General features: G+C 40.2%; 1 protein-coding gene across 3 annotated transcripts in view; it reads right to left on the bottom strand.

Annotated features, from left to right (window-relative positions):
* Nucleotides 1-323: 323 nt before the first annotated feature.
* Nucleotides 324-20,482, bottom strand: part of LOC124055285 (protein SON) — a 59,384-nt gene continuing 39,225 nt past the window's right edge. For all 3 annotated transcript variants that reach the window (XM_046381936.1, XM_046381937.1, XM_046381938.1), the window contains 10 exons: nucleotides 18,535-18,669; nucleotides 17,889-17,975; nucleotides 17,199-17,417; nucleotides 15,182-15,292; nucleotides 13,914-14,030; nucleotides 12,858-13,005; nucleotides 11,854-11,922; nucleotides 10,686-10,801; nucleotides 5,028-5,129; nucleotides 324-1,037 (listed from right to left, as the gene is read on the bottom strand). In XM_046381936.1, coding sequence (XP_046237892.1) covers nucleotides 960-1,037; nucleotides 5,028-5,129; nucleotides 10,686-10,801; nucleotides 11,854-11,922; nucleotides 12,858-13,005; nucleotides 13,914-14,030; nucleotides 15,182-15,292; nucleotides 17,199-17,417; nucleotides 17,889-17,975; nucleotides 18,535-18,669 — 1,182 coding nt within the window. In that variant the 3' untranslated portion in view covers nucleotides 324-959. The remainder of the gene's footprint in view (nucleotides 1,038-5,027; nucleotides 5,130-10,685; nucleotides 10,802-11,853; nucleotides 11,923-12,857; nucleotides 13,006-13,913; nucleotides 14,031-15,181; nucleotides 15,293-17,198; nucleotides 17,418-17,888; nucleotides 17,976-18,534; nucleotides 18,670-20,482) is intronic.

Raw genomic sequence — 20,482 nt, 5'->3', positions numbered from 1 at the left:
CCCACCTGGTGAAGAGTCCCTCAGAGTGACCCCAGAAGTGAGGAGGACCCTCCAGAGGATAAACCCACACAAAGCTGCAGGCTTTGGATACAAACACAGTATGTGTCAATAGCCTCAGTTTATTGTTGCCTTGAATCTTTTCATGGTATTTGTTAACAATAAGAAAAATATCGAATTTTTCAGAATACAGTGAAAAGCTGGAGAGCAGAAATGGAGGCCAGCATGCTCCCCTGTTGCATAAAGAGGGGAGACTAAGCTGACAGAAAGAAGCTCTAATCACATTCAATGGGCACTATTACCAAAAAACACAAAGTGTCTTCCTCTACCATGTAACATAAATATTATCTTTATTTTCATTTACACATTTTCAGAAGGTTAGTTCCATAATGTTTAACAGCGTCTTTTATGAGAAATGTTTTGTTAGGAGACCAAGCCACAGATGTAATATCAGGAGCAACAGAAAAGTTGCTAACCAAACAGACATTTATGTGATAACTTTTCATTTACAGCCCAGCCTCTGCTGTGCTGTGATCAGTGACAAATCCATTATAGAGAAACTCATGTGTGGTCTATGGTTTAAGTAAATTATTGATCAGCTAATATATATCAGGCTGAAATGCTACTATAACATATATATCATCATACATACATACATACATGCCACCCACTTTTATTATGATGGAGACTCTTTGCAAATCCTAACAAACAGCCACTATTTGCTACTCTGTTATGAGCATAGTGAATTATTTTTAAAAAGTGAGGTTCTGTGAGTATAAAATCAGTCAAACATAGTTTCAACATCTGAAGCCAGACTTGTCTTCATGGTTCCCATGATTGTATGTCTGCCGTATTTATTAATTTCTTAGCAAATAAATAAGCCACCATAATGGCAATGATGGCAATAATTTATCAGTCGAACAATGGGACTATGTGTCAGTCCCACTATTGCGTGTGTGTGTCTATGTAGAAAACAGGGGGCCAGTAGAAGCAGCAGTGAAGACAGGGCCAGTATAGAGTCCAGGTCCATCAACAGGAACCTAGGTATAAAATAACACATTTTAATATAAACAGATAGATCTGCATTACACAGACATTTTATGATTACCACATCAAAGACCCTTTTAAAATGTATACCAGGATTTTAAATTATTAGCAAGAGAATTTCTGTCTATAGTAAAACCGTTAGCATGCATTAACCCAGTTCTGGAATGGTTTGAGTGAACATGCTGGACAAAGAGTCTTGTCATTGTAGTGACAAAACTGGACATATACCATAACTATAATAGAATTTTAAAGCCCTTATAGCTTTTTAAGACTTTTAATCTGTAGTTAATCTGCATCTGTTATTCAACAGGTTGAGCAAACAGTGTAGAGGGCTTTCGGTTGAATTAACAGACCCTCTGGCATTCCTGATGATGATTAATGACTTAAGCTTATGGAAGGAGAGATACTGTTGTATTTGGGAGAAGGTTGACATTTCTATAACCGATATCTCCAAACCTGAAATCTTTTTAGAAAAAATTAATGTGCACTGTTTCGTGTATATCTTTTGTTTATGTGTTTTATGTATAGACTTTAGGCTCAGTGCACAGGGTGGTACTTCGGGTCCTCTTCATTAGACATACATGTACAAGATATATATATAACATATACAAGAGGCCCTTACTGATTCAGCTATGTCAATTGTGATTGCTGAACATGCTGATTATTAGTGGTACTATTGTTGATTTTGTTCATCATTATTATTATTTGCACAATAATAGATCACATGGCTATGTAAGAATGTGCCTGTCAATTGTCTTAAAATAAAAACAAACTAATAACAAACCGCTGCTGTGTGCACTTCCACAACACTTTGCAATTAAATTATCCTATATATTTCAGTGTGTAAAGTGTGTAAAGTTTATGACACAAGGTGAAAGAGAAGACTTGGCTTGCACCGAAAGATCCTCTATTTTGGAGGAGGGAGAACAAATTCCAGATCACAGAAAGAGAGAGAAAAGTACCTTTCTTCTTCACTGCTTGTTAAGTTGGAACTAACTACTGATTTCCAGCAGGTGTTAAATGTAAGACTTAACTGTATGAGAGTTCCCTTTCAGCACCTTCACAGCAGAGAACTCAAGGATTGTGAACAAATGAACAGAGCAACTGTGTGTGACTTAAAAGACTGTGTGTAGAAATATGGGTGCTGAACCACATTCTAACTGTCTCTCGTTTGCAAATAGCCAATTTAACATTTTAACAAAACTCCTGAATAACTGCTTTGTTAACTGGCAGGAAGTGGAGGGAACATGAGGCAGTCACTCAGGTCAAGTCTTGGCACAATGAGCTAGTGGCAGAAGTGACATCAAGTCGAGCAGGACAAGGACCAAGCTGAGGTGGAAGAAACCCACACCAGTAGGACAGCAGAGATTTCAGCAGGCATGTAAGTGTGGTGGGAGCAGGAAGTGGACCAAAAGCTAAATCGCTGTAGGGCTGAGCCACAGAGGACTACAATCCTCATTCAGTCTGTCAACAGTGTCCTCCCCAGACCATTCAACCACCATCATGCCCACTGTGCCAGTGCACAGATCACTTGCTTTTTGAGCTGTTTTTGAGCTGTTGCCTGAAAGCCCTGGGAGAGGGACACTACTGCTGGGGCGATGACCAGGTGCTGAGGGTGATAGGAAAGGTCAACAGCACTGGGAACTCAGCAGGCAACAGCAACCAGCAAGACACTCTATCACTTTTTTCAGGGCCAACGTGAAGTCACAATATTGCCCAAATCAGTGAAGAGGGCTTTTGGTAACAACACAAGACTGGGAGCTGAAACCGAACAGCTCAAATTCCTAGAAAAAAACAAAAAACAAAACCCACAACCATGCTTAGGCCAGATATGGTTCTGCATAGGGATTCACAGGCATGATCCAAGCTAATGGAAAAACAGCGATGGGCATGGTCTGCTTGTTTGGCAAAGTCTGCAAAAACCAGCATGAGATAAAGATCCACCAGGCCATAATGAAATGCTTGACAGAGGTACTGTCAAGGTACCAAGGTACTTGAAGCTACAAGTAGGGGGGGATGCCAACCAGAAATTGTGGATAATGTGTACAGATCATAAGCATTGCCGCAGGTGTGGCTGCCAGAACCAGATCAGCTCATGGTCCCAGTGGTATGCCATATGTTGTATATAAGAGGTGCTCTAGATTCTTACAGGGAATATGGAAGATCTAGAAGGTCATCTGGAGGAGGGGTAAGGTGGTCCAGCAGTGGAGATATGGAGAGGGGATTCGGATTCCAAAAAAGGAGAGCTCAAGTGCCATTGAGCAATTTAGGGACATCTCATTGCTCAGCATCAAAGGCAAAGCATTCAGTAGAGTTGCCCAGTGATGGAGTTCCTCTTGAATGCATATCTCATATGGGATCTCATTTTGGAATATTATGCATTTCATGGACTGGAGAAGGGTATTATCACTGGATGTACCATTTCTGTGATTCTGATTGATGTTGCCATGAATATGCAGGTCAAATCAGTAGAGATGGGGTACGGCTCCCTATCAGAGCATATAAGGTTGATTTGAAGGTGACCACAACATCGATACAAGGCTGGAGATGGATCCTCCAAGGCCTTGACTGACTCATTAACTGGGCCTGGATGGTTCTGCTTCTTCCTAGGAAGCATCCAGAGTCCATTTGTCTAAGAGAAGTCTGTTAAGAGCTTGCGAAAGACCTTGACTGCACCTTGAGGGACACTGCAGAAATTCAAGTAATAAGGAGAGAATTGGGTAGAAGGCTCAAAGCAATAGACAAGGCAGGGCTACTGGGCAAGTTAAAAGTGTGGAGCGTGGATGGCATTCTGCCACGGCTTCTCTGGCCACTTCTAGTCTAGTGTTTCACTCATCACTGTCAAGGGCTTTGCTTAGTCATGCAGATGGGCCTACCATGTGTCTAAGCAGCATTGCCTTGTATAGGAATAAGAACAAGTTGTGACTCACCTTCAGTAGTCTAACAAAAGAGTTCATGGTAAAGTGGGCAAGAGAAGTACTCCTGTATGGAGAACAACATCAAAGTCTACTTGGCAGGTATGAGGAGAGAACTGGAAGGAAGAGGAGGCACATGAGGCAGTCACCCAGGCTAAGGGAAAGGAAATGCGCCAGCTGGTCCAAGACAATGTTTGAGCTGGGGTGGAAGAAGCACACTCCAGCAGGAGAGTGGAATGTGGCAGAAGGGGGTGTGGATGCAGTGGGAACAGGCAGTAGACTGAAAGATCTTGTGGGTTAGAGCTCTGAAGGGCTGAGAGGATGGAAATCCTCTATCAGCTGGTCTATGATGTCCTTCCCAGCCCATCCAAGATCTTCTGCCAGGGCCTGGCAGAACCTTCAGCATGCCCACTATGTCAGAGCAGAGGATTGTTGGAGCAAAATTTAAGCTGCTGCCCAAAAGTCCTGGGAGAGGTGTGGTACTGCAGACGCCAAGACTATAACACCATTCATGATGTGATGATGAAGTTGCACTGTAGGGTGTATGTTAAAAATGTAAATACTGTTTAAATTCATTTTACAGATATTTTCATAACAATTAACATAACTGGTTGACATAATAGTGATAGATAGATCCCAGGCTGGGAAATTACAAATTACTTAATAGTGATGCAATTATTTGAAATGTAACACTCAAAAGCAGCAGTTCCAGTTAAAGTGTTGTACTATGGGGTGCTGTGAGGGTGGGCGAAGACACCTCACGGCTCCTGCACATATGGAAAGACAATTGCGGTGCATAGGTTTTCCATGTATGCAGTAGTCAGAAATAATAACTGAGCTTTTGCTGTTAACAAAATTTTCTCCTTTTTTTTTTTTACTGCAAAAGTATATTGTTTCCAGGTCAGGTCGTCACTCTAAAGAAATCATATCAGTTGATCCTTAGTCCCTAGTTCTTAAATAAAAAATTTCGAATTTTATCTATATTCAAGGGCTTTCAATGACCCATATTTGTCTGTTTTAAAACATGTTCAACATCTTGACAATTTATTATATTATTTTTAATATTACCTCTCCCAGAGCTTGTAGTGCAACTGTAGCTGCCATGGCCTTGGCATGTTTCTTATTAGGACTAGCTGTCTGGGGTTGGTAGTCAACACCATTCACTGTGACCTGGAGACAATGAAACATATGGATGGTTGATCAAACATCAAAGTGGAAACATCAGAGGATACAATAAATAAAAAAAAAACACATGAATGAAAAGTCACATTAAAAAAGAGGAGGGAAACAAATCTCATTTAACTATTTTAAAAAATTCTTTTGTGCTGTTTTGAATAATGGCATATTAAGACCATTAGAGAAGTGGAAGTCAGAAATTTGCTTTGCTTGACAAGACATCAATACTGACACCGTGTGGTCAGTTATTACATGTTTTATGTTTCCATTAATATTGTAAATCATGTACTGTGGGGTGAGGCAAAAACAATAAAACACATACTGATACAGGCCATGCTCTTTAACACCTCCAGCCTTCTTCTGCCAAAATGGATTTTCTTTTCTTGCCTCTTTTGGCACATATTTAATCTAATATTCACTTTGTGTTGTTCGTTTGTCCCTATTTTATGACCAAACTGCTGATGGCATGGTCCATCACTCTTCAATACTGAATTGAATTGCAATCAAATTTGGGAATATTGTACATAGAACAACATTGCACCCTTGTCTAATATTTCAAACAATTTTACCCACAGGGAGCACCACAGTAACATTAAACCATGATAGTATTTCTACAATTCTATTGTCTTTGACAAAATAAAACTTCTTAAAATAAAAGTTCTTCATGAGTAGTAGCCCCACTTTGTGGCCATTAGTAAAACACCACTATATCACTTACTTACTGACATATAATCAGAATCAGCTTTTTCTTTTTTTTTTTTTGGCCCACCAGTATCTCTACTTCCTCAGGAAGCTGCTGCGAGCTGGGCTTGGGAGCTCAGTCCTGAGGAGCTTCTACCACTTCGCGGTGGAGAGCGTCTTCTGCACCTGCATCACTGTGCGGCATGGCAACTGCACCACTGCTGAGAGGAAGGCTCTGCAGAGGGTGGTAAATGCTGCACAGAGGAACATGGGGAGCAGCCTTCCCACCACCTCAGACCTCTACACAGCACAATGCAGGGGGAAGGCCCTGTAGACCCCCCACCCCCGACAACACAGACCTGCACTACAAACACTTTACACCTACAAGTGCAATATTACGGACTACCTGGACTACCTCATACTAGCACACACTTGCACATGCATTTGTATGCTGCACATGCTAGAACTGGCTTCTTTATTTATTTATTTCTTTTTTTCAAATGTTTAGTTTTTATGTTGTATTTGTATATTTGTATTTAGCTTGTATATTCTATTTTCACCTAGCTTATATTTTTATTTTTATTCAACTCTTCATTTCATATTTTTATATTCACATTTTGTATTAGGACATGAGTCCTAATTTCGTACCATAAACATATAAATGTGAGCTGGTATGACAATAAAGTTGTCAACTGTGTTGTCCTATGTTCACTTCTGTACTGATGCTGTCCTACCCACAAAGACAATCACGTTTTTTCCTAACCAAAGCCATGGGTGGACGGCACAGTGTGGCCCCTGCTAAAAGCCTGGGATGTAGCCTACAGGTCAGGAGATTGGCTGGCTTACAGCAGGTCCTGGAAAGAACTGAAAAAGGGCACCCAGCTGGCAAAAACAACAAACAAACAAACTGTTTGTACCACTTCCATCAGGAAAGCGGTACAGGGACATTAAAACAAGCGCAGACAGACTCAGGGACAGCTTCCTTCCTTCCCCAGAGCTGTGAAAGCAATAACCCCCCCTGCAGTGAAACACTTACATCCCACCCCCCACCACACATGCACCCTCCCACCTCTAGCCACATACACACGCCTTTTCACACACACACACACACACAATCAAACACTCACAGCATACCATAGACTGGCACTAAGTGCACTTTATTTACTTTACTTTGTGTTTTATATTTTTCTTAAGTGTTTCTTTTTAATTTTTCTGCTGCTATTTATAGGTGTGCATTTAAGCCAAGAATCTGTACAAAATTTTGTTATGCTTGCATAACAACAATAAAGACTGAATCTTGAATAAAAGATACTATATACAATAAGATAAAAAATAAAATATACCATATACAATAACAGTGAATCTGTGGAATAGTGCAATAACAGTGTGTGTAGACTAAGATTTTAAAAATAAATACAGTGCAAGGTAAATGCAGTGTAATAGACAGATAATGATATTGTATGGTTAAATAAATGAGGTAGATGAGCAGGACATTTGTGATTGTAAGTCCAGTCCAGTGTAAGGATGGGGGGCTATTAAAGTGTTCAACAGAGTGACTGCTTGGGGAAAGAAGCTGTTTGTTCCGGCTGATTTTGCCGATTTCGCCTACCAGAGGGAAGGAATTTAAACAGTTTGTGACCAGGATATGAGGGATCTGCAAAGATCTTTGCTGCCCTGGACCTGTACAGGTCCTGGATGGAGGGAAGGTCAGCTCCAATGATCCTCACTGCAGCCCTGATTGTCTGTTGCAGTCTGACCCTGTCACGTTGGGTGGCTGACCCAAACCAGACAGCGATGGAGGTGCAGATGACAGACTGAATGATGGCTGAGTAGAAGGTTATCAGCAGCTCCTTAGGCAGGTTAAACTTCCTTAGCTGTTGCAGGAAGTATAACCTCTGCTGGGCCTGTTTCTGCAGAGAGAGCAACCTCTGCATCAACGTGAAAAAGACAAAGGAGATGATCGTGGACTTCAGAAGGGAAAGACATCTCCCCCTTCCTCCCCTGTACATCGGAGGGACAGCGGTGGAAGTGGTCTCCAGTTTCAGGTACCTGGGCGTCCACATAACGGACGACCTCACCTGGAGCAACAACACTTCCTGCCTCATCAGGAAGGCACACCAGCGCCTCTACTTCCTCAGGAGGCTGAGGCGTGCCGGACTGGGGAGTTCGGTCCTCACATCCTTCTACAGATGTGTGGTGGAGAGCGTCCTGTGCTCCTGCATCACTGTGTGGCACGGCAGCTGCTCTGCAGCAGAGAAAAAAGCTCTGCAGAGGGTGGTGAAAGCTGCACAAAAGACTGTGGGACACAGCCTATCCACCACCACAGACATTTACACCTCCAGGTGCAGGAAAAGGGCCTTCTGCATCATGAAGGACCCCACCCACCCCTCACACAAACTGGTTGCCCCTCTCCCCTCAGGCAGAAGGCTGCGGAGCATCAAGAGCAGGACCACCAGACTGAGGAACAGCTTCTTCCCAGAAGCTGTGAGACTGTTGAGCTCTGGAGGTCCTCTGTAGCCCCTGCTGCCAAACTCACACCTCACACACAAACAACCACCCATGGAACATTTTGCACAATGCAGCATTTGCACAGAACTCAAACTACTCATGTTCATTGCACTACAGTCATTTTGCACTACCCTGTCAGCCATTTGCACTACTGTTTATACTGTTTACACTGGTGTTTATATCATCTACTGTTTTCACTTATATTCCACTGTTTTTATATTATATAGCATTGTTTATATTTATATTTATTTTGTTAGGAAACTGGGCTTATACTGGAACCGGGGGAAACTAATTTCATTCCACTCATGTTTTACGTGTGTGAAATGACAATAAAGCTCCTTGAATCCTTGAATCCTTGAATAAGAGGGAGGATTAAAAATGGCGGCAGACAACAAACAAGGTGGCAACTAACAAGATAGCGGCTAACAACAACCAAAATGGCAAATGGCCCCGCGAGTGGGGAAACTACAACCAAGATGGCGACTGACTACATGAGAGGAAATCAGCACACAAAATAAACAACCACATAAAGGGTGACTCAGCAAACAAAACAGAAAACGAAGTATTGAGGAGGGAGGCTTTGAAACAATGGAGGCTTATGACTAGGAAGTTTAAGCTGTGTCTCCTCTCTATTGTCATGGGAAATGTGAGGTCACTTGTGAATAACATGGACAAACTGACGGCACTGTCTCAGAGTCAGAGGGAATACCGGGAGTGCAGTTTGATGTGCTTTACGGAGACATGGCTGCACCAGGATATACCCGATGGCAATACGACATTTACATTACATTTACATTTATGGGCTTCCTTACGGTCCGCGTGGACAGAGACTGCGCTGCTAGCAGTAAGCATAAAAGGGGAGGGCTTGCCGTGCTCGTTAATAACCGGAGGTGTAATCTAGCTCACATAACAGTGCAGGAGTATTTACGCCTAAAGTACTGCTTGTCAGACAAAGTGATCAGCAACACTGGGGCTCCACAGGGGACCATCCACTCTCCCTTCCTCTTCACCATTTACACCACAGACTTTAAGCACTGCACAGAGTCCTGCCATCTTCAGAAATTTTCTGATGACTCTGCAGTGGTTGGATGTATTACTAGGGGGGATGAGAGAGAGTACAGGACGGTAGTGGACAACTTTGTCACATGGAGTGGGAGAAACCACTGTGGAGGTGGTGGAGGAGTACAAATACTTGGGGGTGTACTTGGACCACAAACTGGACTGGTGAAAGAACGTGGACACTGTCTACAGAAAGGGCCAGAGCCGCCTCTATTTTCTGAGGTGGCTGAGGTCTTTCAACATCTGCAGGACGATGCTGATGATGTTCTATGAGTCGGTGGTGTCAAGTGCCATCACATACGCTCTCCACAATGTGCTGATCAGTTACAGGAGCTCGTTCAGCAACAGACTCTTACTCCCACGATGCACCACAGAGTGATACAGGAAATCATTCCTGCCTGTCACCATCAAACTGCTAAACTTTGCGACGGACACACTTACTTTTATATATAAAATGTATATATTGTTTTTACACATGTAAATACCTGTAATTTTAGATTCATACTTATCTTGTTTTTGTTTATCCTATTTTTATATCTTTCACTTTTCTTTCTTGGTCAGGAAAACTACAAGTGCAATGTCTGTACGAAAAAGAATTTCCCTTCCCTTTTAATCAAGCTCTGGGCTAATCAAGCTCCGGGCTAAGCTCCAGGTATATTGCTATAAGCTTAGACTACCGGGGAATTTCCCATAATACACTGAGCTTCTCACTTGTCCTCTCCCTCCCCTTCTGTGCACATTTACGTTCCATTAATGCATACTACTAACATTGTATCTTCCCCAGAATCTTCGTCCTCTGTTGCAGGTCCCATGGATCTTGGTTGTAGCTCCTGCTGTGGTTGTGCTGGACACTGACTGCTACTACTACTGGTGGACATGATTTATTCCAGCAAACCTAAATTTCTAGGCAGTTTATGATGTCCTGATATGTCAAATGCTGACTCTACGCTGACATTTAGTGCCTTACTATAATTAACATTTTTTATTCTGTCAAATGCTTGATCAAACTTCACTTAAGTATTTCATAACACACACAAACCTAACATAATGATATGTGGTTTGTTCGGCATTTTCCCACCAACATTTTTACTGCTGCAATTGATTTATGTTCCAGACCAGACCAACATACCCTAGTTTTGTACATGTGATGTCATTGCCTCAGCTTGTGAGGTGATGAAACTTGTTGTCGGATGAAGAAAGTAAAGCAAAATTGAAGCTCTGAGAATTTTTTCGAATCAAACAGCACAGAACTCAGAAGCTTTTAGTAGTGTAAGGCATACGCACAGAATCACAATGACCCACCTTGAACAGGAAATTCTTGCGGTGGTCAGGACCACTGTGATGAACCATTACGAAATCTGGCTGCATTATCCGTCTCTTGTTACACAGCTCAATGAGAGCAGAAACTGGGTGCTTCCCTGCACAAAGAAAAAAAGAGCATTTGATATTAAAAGCTATGTCAATGAATGTCCTGTTACTAAAATGGTCTGAGTGAATTCAAGTTCCCCCTTTAATAAGCAGCTATGCAGCACCGCAGTTAAGTCCAGGGCATAACTGGCAGGTATGCTGCCGTAGATGTGATCTCAGAAAAAAAGGTTCAAACTGCAATCATTTTATAATCCTCATCAGAATCAGAATCAGAATCGTCTTTATTGCCATGTAAGTGAAGAGGTTTCACATTACTAGGAATTTGTCTTGGTGATTGGTGCATACATAGAACGTAAGAACGAGTAACATATAAAAATAGAATAAAATAAAATAAAACAGAATAAGGTAAAACAAAATAAAATAAGATAAGTAAAATAAATATGCTTCTGTAGGTAGTACAAAGGTGAGGTAGTACAGGGTGGAAGTATAGTGCAAGTAGGTGAGGTAATCAGTGCAAATGGTCATAGATACAGGCACAACTTATAATCCTCTACTACGATAGTTATAAACATCAAAATGTAAGTTTTCTGTGTCACAACCTGTCTACAAACTTCTTTCAAATTCCGTCCTTTTAGTCCTCATTATGCATGCTGCAACTACATACTTGGGTGACTTGCTATATACCCTGCAGAGACACTAAGGGATCAAGGTGAATGGTTGCAGTGTTTCGTGGTATATACTGTTATATTGCCCAATCCTAAACAATCCTAATCACTGTATATTGTTTATTTGTTTCATACATTGTTTAATACAATGCAAATCACAAACACAGGCCTGTAGTTCCATCTATGGTGGTTGACCAAAATAAAGCAAAACATTAAAAAGTAGACATTTTTCACACTGATATTTATCTCTCCTGTAGCAGTAAGGACAGTGTTCACTCAGCCTTCAACAGTTTTGTCAGAGCAAACAGCTCAATCTGCCTTTCCCAGCAACTACAACTACAGTAAAATATTACATAGAATTAAGTTTGAAGCTGCAGGACAATTTTTGGATTTATTTTTACGGCGAACACTGTGACTGTGTTTGTTGTATCTGTTACCCATTAGATCCTTTGTTACCACCAGTCCTCCTGTCTGCTTCTGAGGCTTCTCTCCTTCAGCAACTAATCCTGAAAAACATCAAAATCATCACTGTTATCATTTAAGCACAGCACATCCAGGTCTGGATCCAGAAGTGGTCAAACACTATTCCTAGAGCTACTAGACTCGTGAAAAGGATATGACACACTACGAAAACTTTTGTCTTTTTAACATATTTAAAAATACGGACATTTGATCTTGTTGTAAATATTGAATAGGTGGGATAGTTAAAGCTTCTTTCATAACGCTGACGTTTTAATTCTAAATCAACATTTGAATACTTTGAAAGCTTTTTCTTGCATTTCTATTGATTCTCTTTAAATGCGGTATTTTCTATACAGAGATAAAAATCAGGCTACAACGATAATGTCATTATTGCATAATGTGTAGAATAAAATTCCAGGGGTTGCTGCCAAAGACTTTTTTTTTCAACTTGTGTGATTCACACATTTACAATAACACCTAAGCAATCTCCTGAAAACAGATGGATGTTATAATATCCAAATCTCACAACATGTTTTTACCTAAAGGAATAATTTACTTCAATCTTCAACAGAGCCAGTGTTGTACAGTTGTGTTGTTGAAAAATAAATTACTTTGATTCCTTGATAACTAAACAATTTCAGGCTACACATTAATGGCTAAATCTTCTGAATGCAGCTAAGAGCAGTAAGTTGCTTTTTTTCCCCCATTTTGAACAGTGGAGGTGAATTTAATGTAAGTTAAACTCTACAATGCTGATTATTTCTGAGGGGGGCGGTAAAAGATGTCTCTACTTATGCAAGGTTGCAACAAACCCAATTCCACACTAATGCAACGTCAACGTTACCTTTTTTCAAGATGCCAAATATCTTAAGAGTTGTGATCACTTCTGGTGTTTTTGGTGTTACTGCATGACTGAAAATGAGTGTCTATCTAAATGTGTATCATTAGGCTGGTGGTCCAGAATGCTGTGGCTTCAAACCTTTGCGGTCGACCTTGAAGTCAATAATGATAGGCTCCACAGTACCCTCACGGTTTCTTCCTAAGCCCTCTCCTGTCTTCCAACCCATCTTTCTCATCAGGAACTCTCCAACACCTCCTGATACTGGAGCTGCCCTGAGAAACTGGTCCTGTCCATAACACAAACACAGTAAGACACAGGGAAAGAGGAGGAGAAAGAGAAAAGAGAGAAAAAAGAAATAAAAAAATTATCAGTGAGAGCTAATAAATAGTGAAAGATGATATTGAGAGGAGTATTGAGGCAATACTGTAGAGGGGGGAAAAAGGCCCACCCTTATAACTGTTATGAATCAAGCATAAACACAATAATAATAATAACTAGAAAATTTCACAAGAAATTTTGAGTGGGCCAATGTCTTTCGATACACGTGTTTTTCATGTGCATCTTGTAAAACGAAAACTGAAATAAGTCAATAAGAGACTTATTGAACACGCTTCTCCTCACCATGCTGGTCGACTTGATGTATAATTTGTATGGGTTGCTAGCGCTAGTTAGCTCTGTGTCTGGGTGGGTCGGAAACAATCACTGACATGTCTGATAATAGAATTGAGGCATTTACTTTGAAAATCTATACCTCTGCCAATTCCTGTTATTGGTGGAGTGCTTTTATTTTGAAAATCATTGTGTGTCTGAGTGAGTGTGCTGTGTGCGGGCTGGAAACGTTCCTTGGTAGATCTGAAAACATGTTTGAAGCTTTTATTTTGAAAAGCTCTGTGACAACCACTTCCTGCAATTTGAAAGGGGCTTTTATTTTGAAAATCTGAAGTTGTTCACCTTTTTTGAGCTTATTTTCAGAAGAAAAATTTAGAGAAACTTAGAGAGCAGTTTCAATCTCATGGAACTGTTTGAGGGAGAAAGGGGTGGACAATTTGTAACCCACCTCCACCAAAAAACAAATGTCATGCATGATGACAGCTGGCGCTTGTCAGAGATCCTGCATCATGGTCAAGACTAGATGCTACTCTACAGGAAAAAGTTCATGGTTGTTTGTGTGTCTTGCATTAATGTGTGTCTTACCTTTTTCAACCATGCTTGTGGTCCACCAGTGGACAGCTCCTCTGAGCTGAGGACCTGGGCACCAGTCGAACCAGTGAAAAGACCCGGAACAGTGTTGGACTGGGCCCAGGCATCCACCTGTCACACCAGCAGAACATTACCAGAGAAGAATTTATCAGATCAATAGTAGCCCACTGCAACTATTATTATTTGTCAAATTCATATTTTTATGATTGTTATTATTGTTGTTGTTGTGAGTAGCAGTAGTAGTTATAGTAGTATGATCATTGCTAGCACTGATTATATTTTATTATAGCAATCATTATAGCTACTGCTGATACACTGATTAAAGTTTCTAACGACCCTCTCCTGGCATCCAGTAGAGGTCTTGTCTCCATACTTGTACTTCTAGATCTCAGTACCGCATTTGATACCATTGATCACAACATTCTTCTCCAGAGACTGGACCATGAAATTGGGAATAAAGAATCCGCCTTTCGATGGTTCAAATCATATTTATCTGACAGGTATCAGTTTGTTAACATTAATCATAATTGCTCCAAGTATAGTGAAGTTACTTATGGTGTACCTCAGGGTTCAGTATTAAGGCCGATACTTTTCAGTCTCTACATGCTTCCATTAGGGAATATTATCCGTTAGCACTCCATCAATTTTCATTGTTATGCTGATGATACACAGCTATATTTATCTAGAAAACCAGATGACAGAAGCCACCGTACCAATTTGGAAAACTGTCTGAAAGACATTAATCCTGGATGTCCTCCAACTTCTTATTACTTAATTCAGAAAAAACATTATAGTATTTGGACCTAAACATCTCTCTTTTTCTAGCCAGGCCGTCAACCTGGATGGCTTCACCTTTAACTCTATTACAGCGGTGAGGAACCTTGGAATCATTTTCGACCAGGACCTGTCCTTCAATTCCCATATAAAATGTATCAATAGGACTTCCTAGGGCTGGCTCAGGTAACTGAACCATTTTATAGCTATGCTGCCATAGGCTTAGAGTGCTGAGGGACTCAGCAGGATACAAGGAGCAATCTACTCTACGCTGTTCTGTCTTTATCTGTTATACCGTGTAGTCTGGCCTCGGTGTCTTGCACTCTCTCTGCGTCTTCACAGATTTTTCCAGAGAATAGTATCGTGATCGGAAATGTCATCAGCAATTTAGTGTAATTTTGCTTTCAATAGAGGGAGAATTCATTATCTTCACATGCATTAATAAAGTGTGTGTATGAATAACAATCCTTAAAATATGTGTATTGTACCTGCTCTTGTGCCCGGCTGAGCATGCAGATGGCACTGACATCATAGGGATTCTCAGCCAACCGTCTCTGAGCTTTGATTCTCTCAGTTACAGCCTGAGATATATCTACTGGCTAGAGAGCATTAGAGACAGACCAGAAGTGACAGGCAAACAGGGGAAGAAAGAAAGAAAGTTGGGAGAGAACTTAATTAAAATTAATAAGTAGTAAATAAGTAATTAATAATAACAATAATAATAATAAGCTCTAAGGCCTGTGTTATAGAGGTATGTATCTGCACACAGACTTTAGAAAGGTTTCTAAGCACGGACTAGTGGTAAACAGAAATAAACTTTAACCTTTAAAACGCAGTTAACACAGACAAACTTAGATTTAATAAGAAAAGCTTTATATATATATCAAGAGAGGAATGCAAATAAGAAACATAAGCATGCTGAAAATGCAGCTTTCAATCAGTGGTAATTTGTGTTGTCACAACAAACAATTAACTAGTGTTTTTTTTCCTCTTACAGTGAAATGTATAGTTAATCCTGTGCATAACCTTCCTTATCTCAGTTTTTTAAGATAATGATTTATTCACCTTTTGAATGGTTTTCGGTTTTGTACTGAGCACTGCCTGCCTTAGTGGAGGTCAAAGAAAATTATCTAGTTACCATTATAGACTTCTCATATTTTTAAGAGTCTGTTCATACTGATAGATGCTGCCAAAAATAATATTAAACCATGTTCTGAGTGAATACTTGATTCTGAATGGCTGAAGGGTGTCAGTTAATTCATGAAAACAGAAATTCACACCCAGTTCCAGTTCCAGTGAAACTGTGCTCAGTGTTGTAAAGAAAGGCTTTGGCAGTGTACACCTCAGCGTTAGAAATTACATGAAAATAATCTGAAATATCAGCACCGTGTGTAGTGTTCCAGTGGCTCATCCTCACCCAACATTAACACCACTGACAGGTGAAGTGAATAACATTGTCTGTTTACAGTGCAATGTTCTGAAAGGAAGCCCTGCGTTCTGGCAATCACATGTATGTTCTTTGACACACAACACCCATGTTAACACTGCAGACCAATTACATCTTCTCCATTTTAGTGTTTAAGAACAGGTTCCCAATCAGTTTCTAATTCAGTGCTTTGTTTTTGCACTCTTTCTCTCTTCAGTCACTCTCACCACCACTGCTCTATCTCTCTCAAACATTGACCTAGGGAGCAGAGGCCAACACTGAACGGTGTGTTTAGAAACAGTAACCAGCAAATCCTATTGGTATGCTAGACAATTGTCTTGTCAATCAATTGCATTTAAGTTGAAAAAAATCTGTAAATCATTGCACTGCAATGTTTAGGTATGTGTTGTCAAAGAACACACGATAGCTAGAACACTGCACGATTATAGGACACTGCAGTGCAAATATGTGATTAATTTTATTCACTGCACCAGTCAGTGTTTTTAATGTTGTGGCTGATCAGGATATTGTTATAATTGGTCTTTACTGTGTACATTTTAGATTTGTATTTTTCTACTTAGAATTTCTGAACTGAACTCATGTAACCTACTCTGTGTCCTTGGATGTACCCACAAGATCCTCTATAATCTTTCTAGGTCTGTTACAGTAGATACACACCTCAAAAACAACATCCACACAAGTTTGATATCACATTTCAGGAAGTGTAAGTGGTTGTGGTTGGCCTGTTCACCTCAGAGATAGCTGGCCAATGACCCTTGGTTGCGAGTAAGTACTGGGCAGACCCAGACCAAGAAGATAAATGTAAACTATAATCGGATATCCGGGCTCCTTCTGACTGAGATCCTGCGAGAGCTCCATGCTCCGAGGCCAGCGCTGCCATACTTTACCTGTGCTATGACCTAAATAAATTGTACTTCTGTGAACCGAAGATCTCTCTGATTTGTTCTCGGGCTTTCAATAAAAGAAATGGGCAAACAATATGCAATCATAATAACCCTATTAAATACACACAAACATACGATATATACATATCTATATATTATACTTTTGCTTCTCACCTGTATTAGTGAATTAGGAAAAACACTGTCTTTATCAGGCACAAATGGTGGCTGTTCAACAACCTCTGCTAATACTGCTGCTGTCACTGTTTCACTTGATGATGAGCTGGCTGCCACTATGGGGGCAGTGGCGTGAGCCTTTCTGGAGGTAGGTGCAGCTTTGTCTGCTGTTTTGTCAACGGGAATCCATTCTCCATAGGCACCCGGTGCCTCACCCTCCTGGAAAGTAAAAACCTTTATATTATTCCTAAAGCATTATTAAAATGTTATATCATGAAATACATCATTTGTAATCAGATCAAAATCATCAGCACTATTGATTTTTGAGGGAACCACGTCTGTAAACAGTTCATTGCTTTGTTGCTTGAAATTTGTAAAATAGTTAAAGGGTTCTTTTTTACTTTACTCAAATTCAACATATTTTGTGTGCCTTCATATACATATTGAAGTATTGCAAGGAGAACTTCTATCTTGCCTGTGCATCAACAAAATATTACAATATTCAGTATATAATATAGCTGCATTATGTACAGCCTCAAAGAGCTGTTTTGTTAAAATACTATTGCAGAACACATGTGAATGAATATTTCAGACCAGCTCAGACCACAATGAGAGTTGTCTTCAATTAATTTATTTTAATTTTAATTTGAACTTATTTTTCCTTATTTTGCATATCTCATGTACATATACCTTTTTACGATGTTGGGATCCTGATGACACAGGAAACTCCTTGGCCATGCCTGCATCACTACGCACTGCTGGACGAACTGTCATGTTCTGGGGAAAAAAGAAAAAAAAAAGAGGATAGTGTTTTTGTTTTTTTCTAATGAGTCCCAGTGTGTGTTAAAATGCCAGGGCACCTCAAACTTGATTGCAGGAAATCACAGCTAAAATACTAGTCTTGCTTTACACTACACCATAACCATAATTGAAAATAACCAGAAGCATATAAAAAATTACAGAAAATACAGATTACTATTTGACTGTCTTGTAGTAGCTATCACATATATTACATTTCAAGCAGTAATGAGGCAAGACATCTTGGCAATAAGGGAATAATTGTAGACCAACTGCTCGCAATGATCATGTCAATATTCTATAATGGGCCAAACATCTGCAATTTAATGGTCATATCGGGTGTAATGTTAAGATATTTTGGATGATAAGAGGAACAACAGGGATAATAATATGGTACTATGCTAATAATAATGAGGTATTATTTGTTTCATGTTTTTATCTTTGTAACATATTTTTGGAATATTTACCCCACATTTACATACATAACAGAGGAAATTATGTAAACTCATATAAGATGCAGCCTGTGTGCAGATGTTACATTGATGTTGAAGCTTATAGCTTTTTGTTCTCGAAGAGCTGATCCTCCAAAGGGTTTCCCATCATCCTCTTCATCTGAAACATGAGGTACTGCCACTGGCAGCTCATCTTTGCTGTCCACAATCATCTTGCATTTCTACAATCATACATTCATGCAGACAAACAGACACAAACATACACGCAGAAATAAAAAAACATCTTCAAGCAATATTGTTTTATCTGACAGTTATCCAGGAATCCATTTATGATTAGTCAGCCTACATAAATACCATTATTACCTATGTGCTTCATGATTACAAGTTTTCAGAGAACAGTCACAGGTATGCCAGATTTTCTAAAATGTGTCAAACTTAAAAAAAATATAAAATAATTTATATTTTGCAAAGCAAGATCAGAGATTATACATTCTAGGCACAAGAAATTCCATATTTTCCTGTTTTCCAATATCAAGCTACACATAATTTTTCTTCAAAATGTTTATATTTACAGGGGCACTGCATGAAAAATACAGCCCCCTAATTCATTTCAATGCAATTGATATGTTTAATATGATTAATCAGTGCCACCAGTTTACCCTCCGGTCACAAGCCACTTCTCCAACCACCACGGCTGAATTACAGGAGAACCAAACTCCAATCAAATTGCAATTCTTTCTGGAATTTCAAATATATATCACTGTTCAATTACATCAAAGATTTTCTCAGTATACATTGACTCAATATGGTTGACGGTCACACAATATGGTTATGATCACACACTTCACACAGAACTGTGTTCTGGTTGATGCTGCTCCTGTTTTTGTGTACTGTTTTCTCTTGCACTATGTATAGTCTTTCTGCATTATGTATAATCTTTTCTTGTTTGCACTATGCACAAAGACTTTTAGCAGATTTTGAGGAGGCATATTCATCTTCATAGATCTTTATTTTTTGCTTTTTTGCAGCATTAAAGGTGAAGTCTAATGAACAAAGGTAGGTACACAGGTAGTAAGACATTTGTCTGTAATAACTTTTCACAAGGCCAAAATGGAAGAATCGCGAAAAACAATGTCTGCGGTATTGAAAGTTAATTAAACGTCTGTAACACCTATTGACGTTTAGCAAATATGTTTAGCTCAGCATAACATTAGCTTGCTACTACCTTTGTAGATGATGAGGCTAACTTGATTAGAGAGGCAATTTGCAGACTATTTTGAAAATATGAGTATTTGTTTGCTTGCCACACTTGTTCACATAGACTGCTGGTTATTATTTGCTTCTTGGTCTTTTTCCAGCTTTTTCCAGCTATTTCACTCACACACTTTAGACACACACTTGGCTAATCTTGTGAATTCTGATGGCGCTGGTGAGGTCGGCCGCTGTCGTACCTGCTCCCGAAATTTGTTTGTATATAGTCGTTTTTAGCGTAATTTTTAACTTGTTAAGCCATCCTGTTGTAGGTCGTAACACATACGACAGACAGACACTAATCAACCTTGGAGCACAGTACTCAAACTGTGCTCCTATCAACTTAATCCCGGACCCGACCTGGCCCGTCGACATCCTACGGGCAGGATACAACAACAACAACAACAACAATGGACGCTCAGGCCGCAGGTCACGGAGAAGGCCCCGAGGGAAACCAGCCGGCGTTAGGAACAGACTGAGACGCAGAGCACACCATTCACCTCTGCCCAGCATCCTACTCGCCAATGTCCAGTGACTGGAAAACAAGTTCGATGAACTCAGGGCCAGAATAAAGTTCCAGAGGGATATACGGGACTGTAACGTCATCTGCCTCACTGAGACCTGGCTGACCCCCCTGACTCCGGACCACGCCGTTCAACCAGCAGAGTTCTTCTCAGTTCACCGCAAGGACAGGACGGGCGAGTCCGGTAAATCAAAGGGAGGTGGTGTGTGTCTGATGGTAAACAACAACTGGTGTGACAACAGGAATGTTGTGTCTCTGAG

Source organism: Scatophagus argus, chromosome 24, assembly GCF_020382885.2.
Source record: "Scatophagus argus isolate fScaArg1 chromosome 24, fScaArg1.pri, whole genome shotgun sequence".
NCBI classification, from domain to species: domain Eukaryota; kingdom Metazoa; phylum Chordata; class Actinopteri; family Scatophagidae; genus Scatophagus; species Scatophagus argus.
The sequence above is the reverse complement of the archived record's forward strand: the minus strand, read 5'-3'. Positions and strand labels throughout refer to the sequence as shown.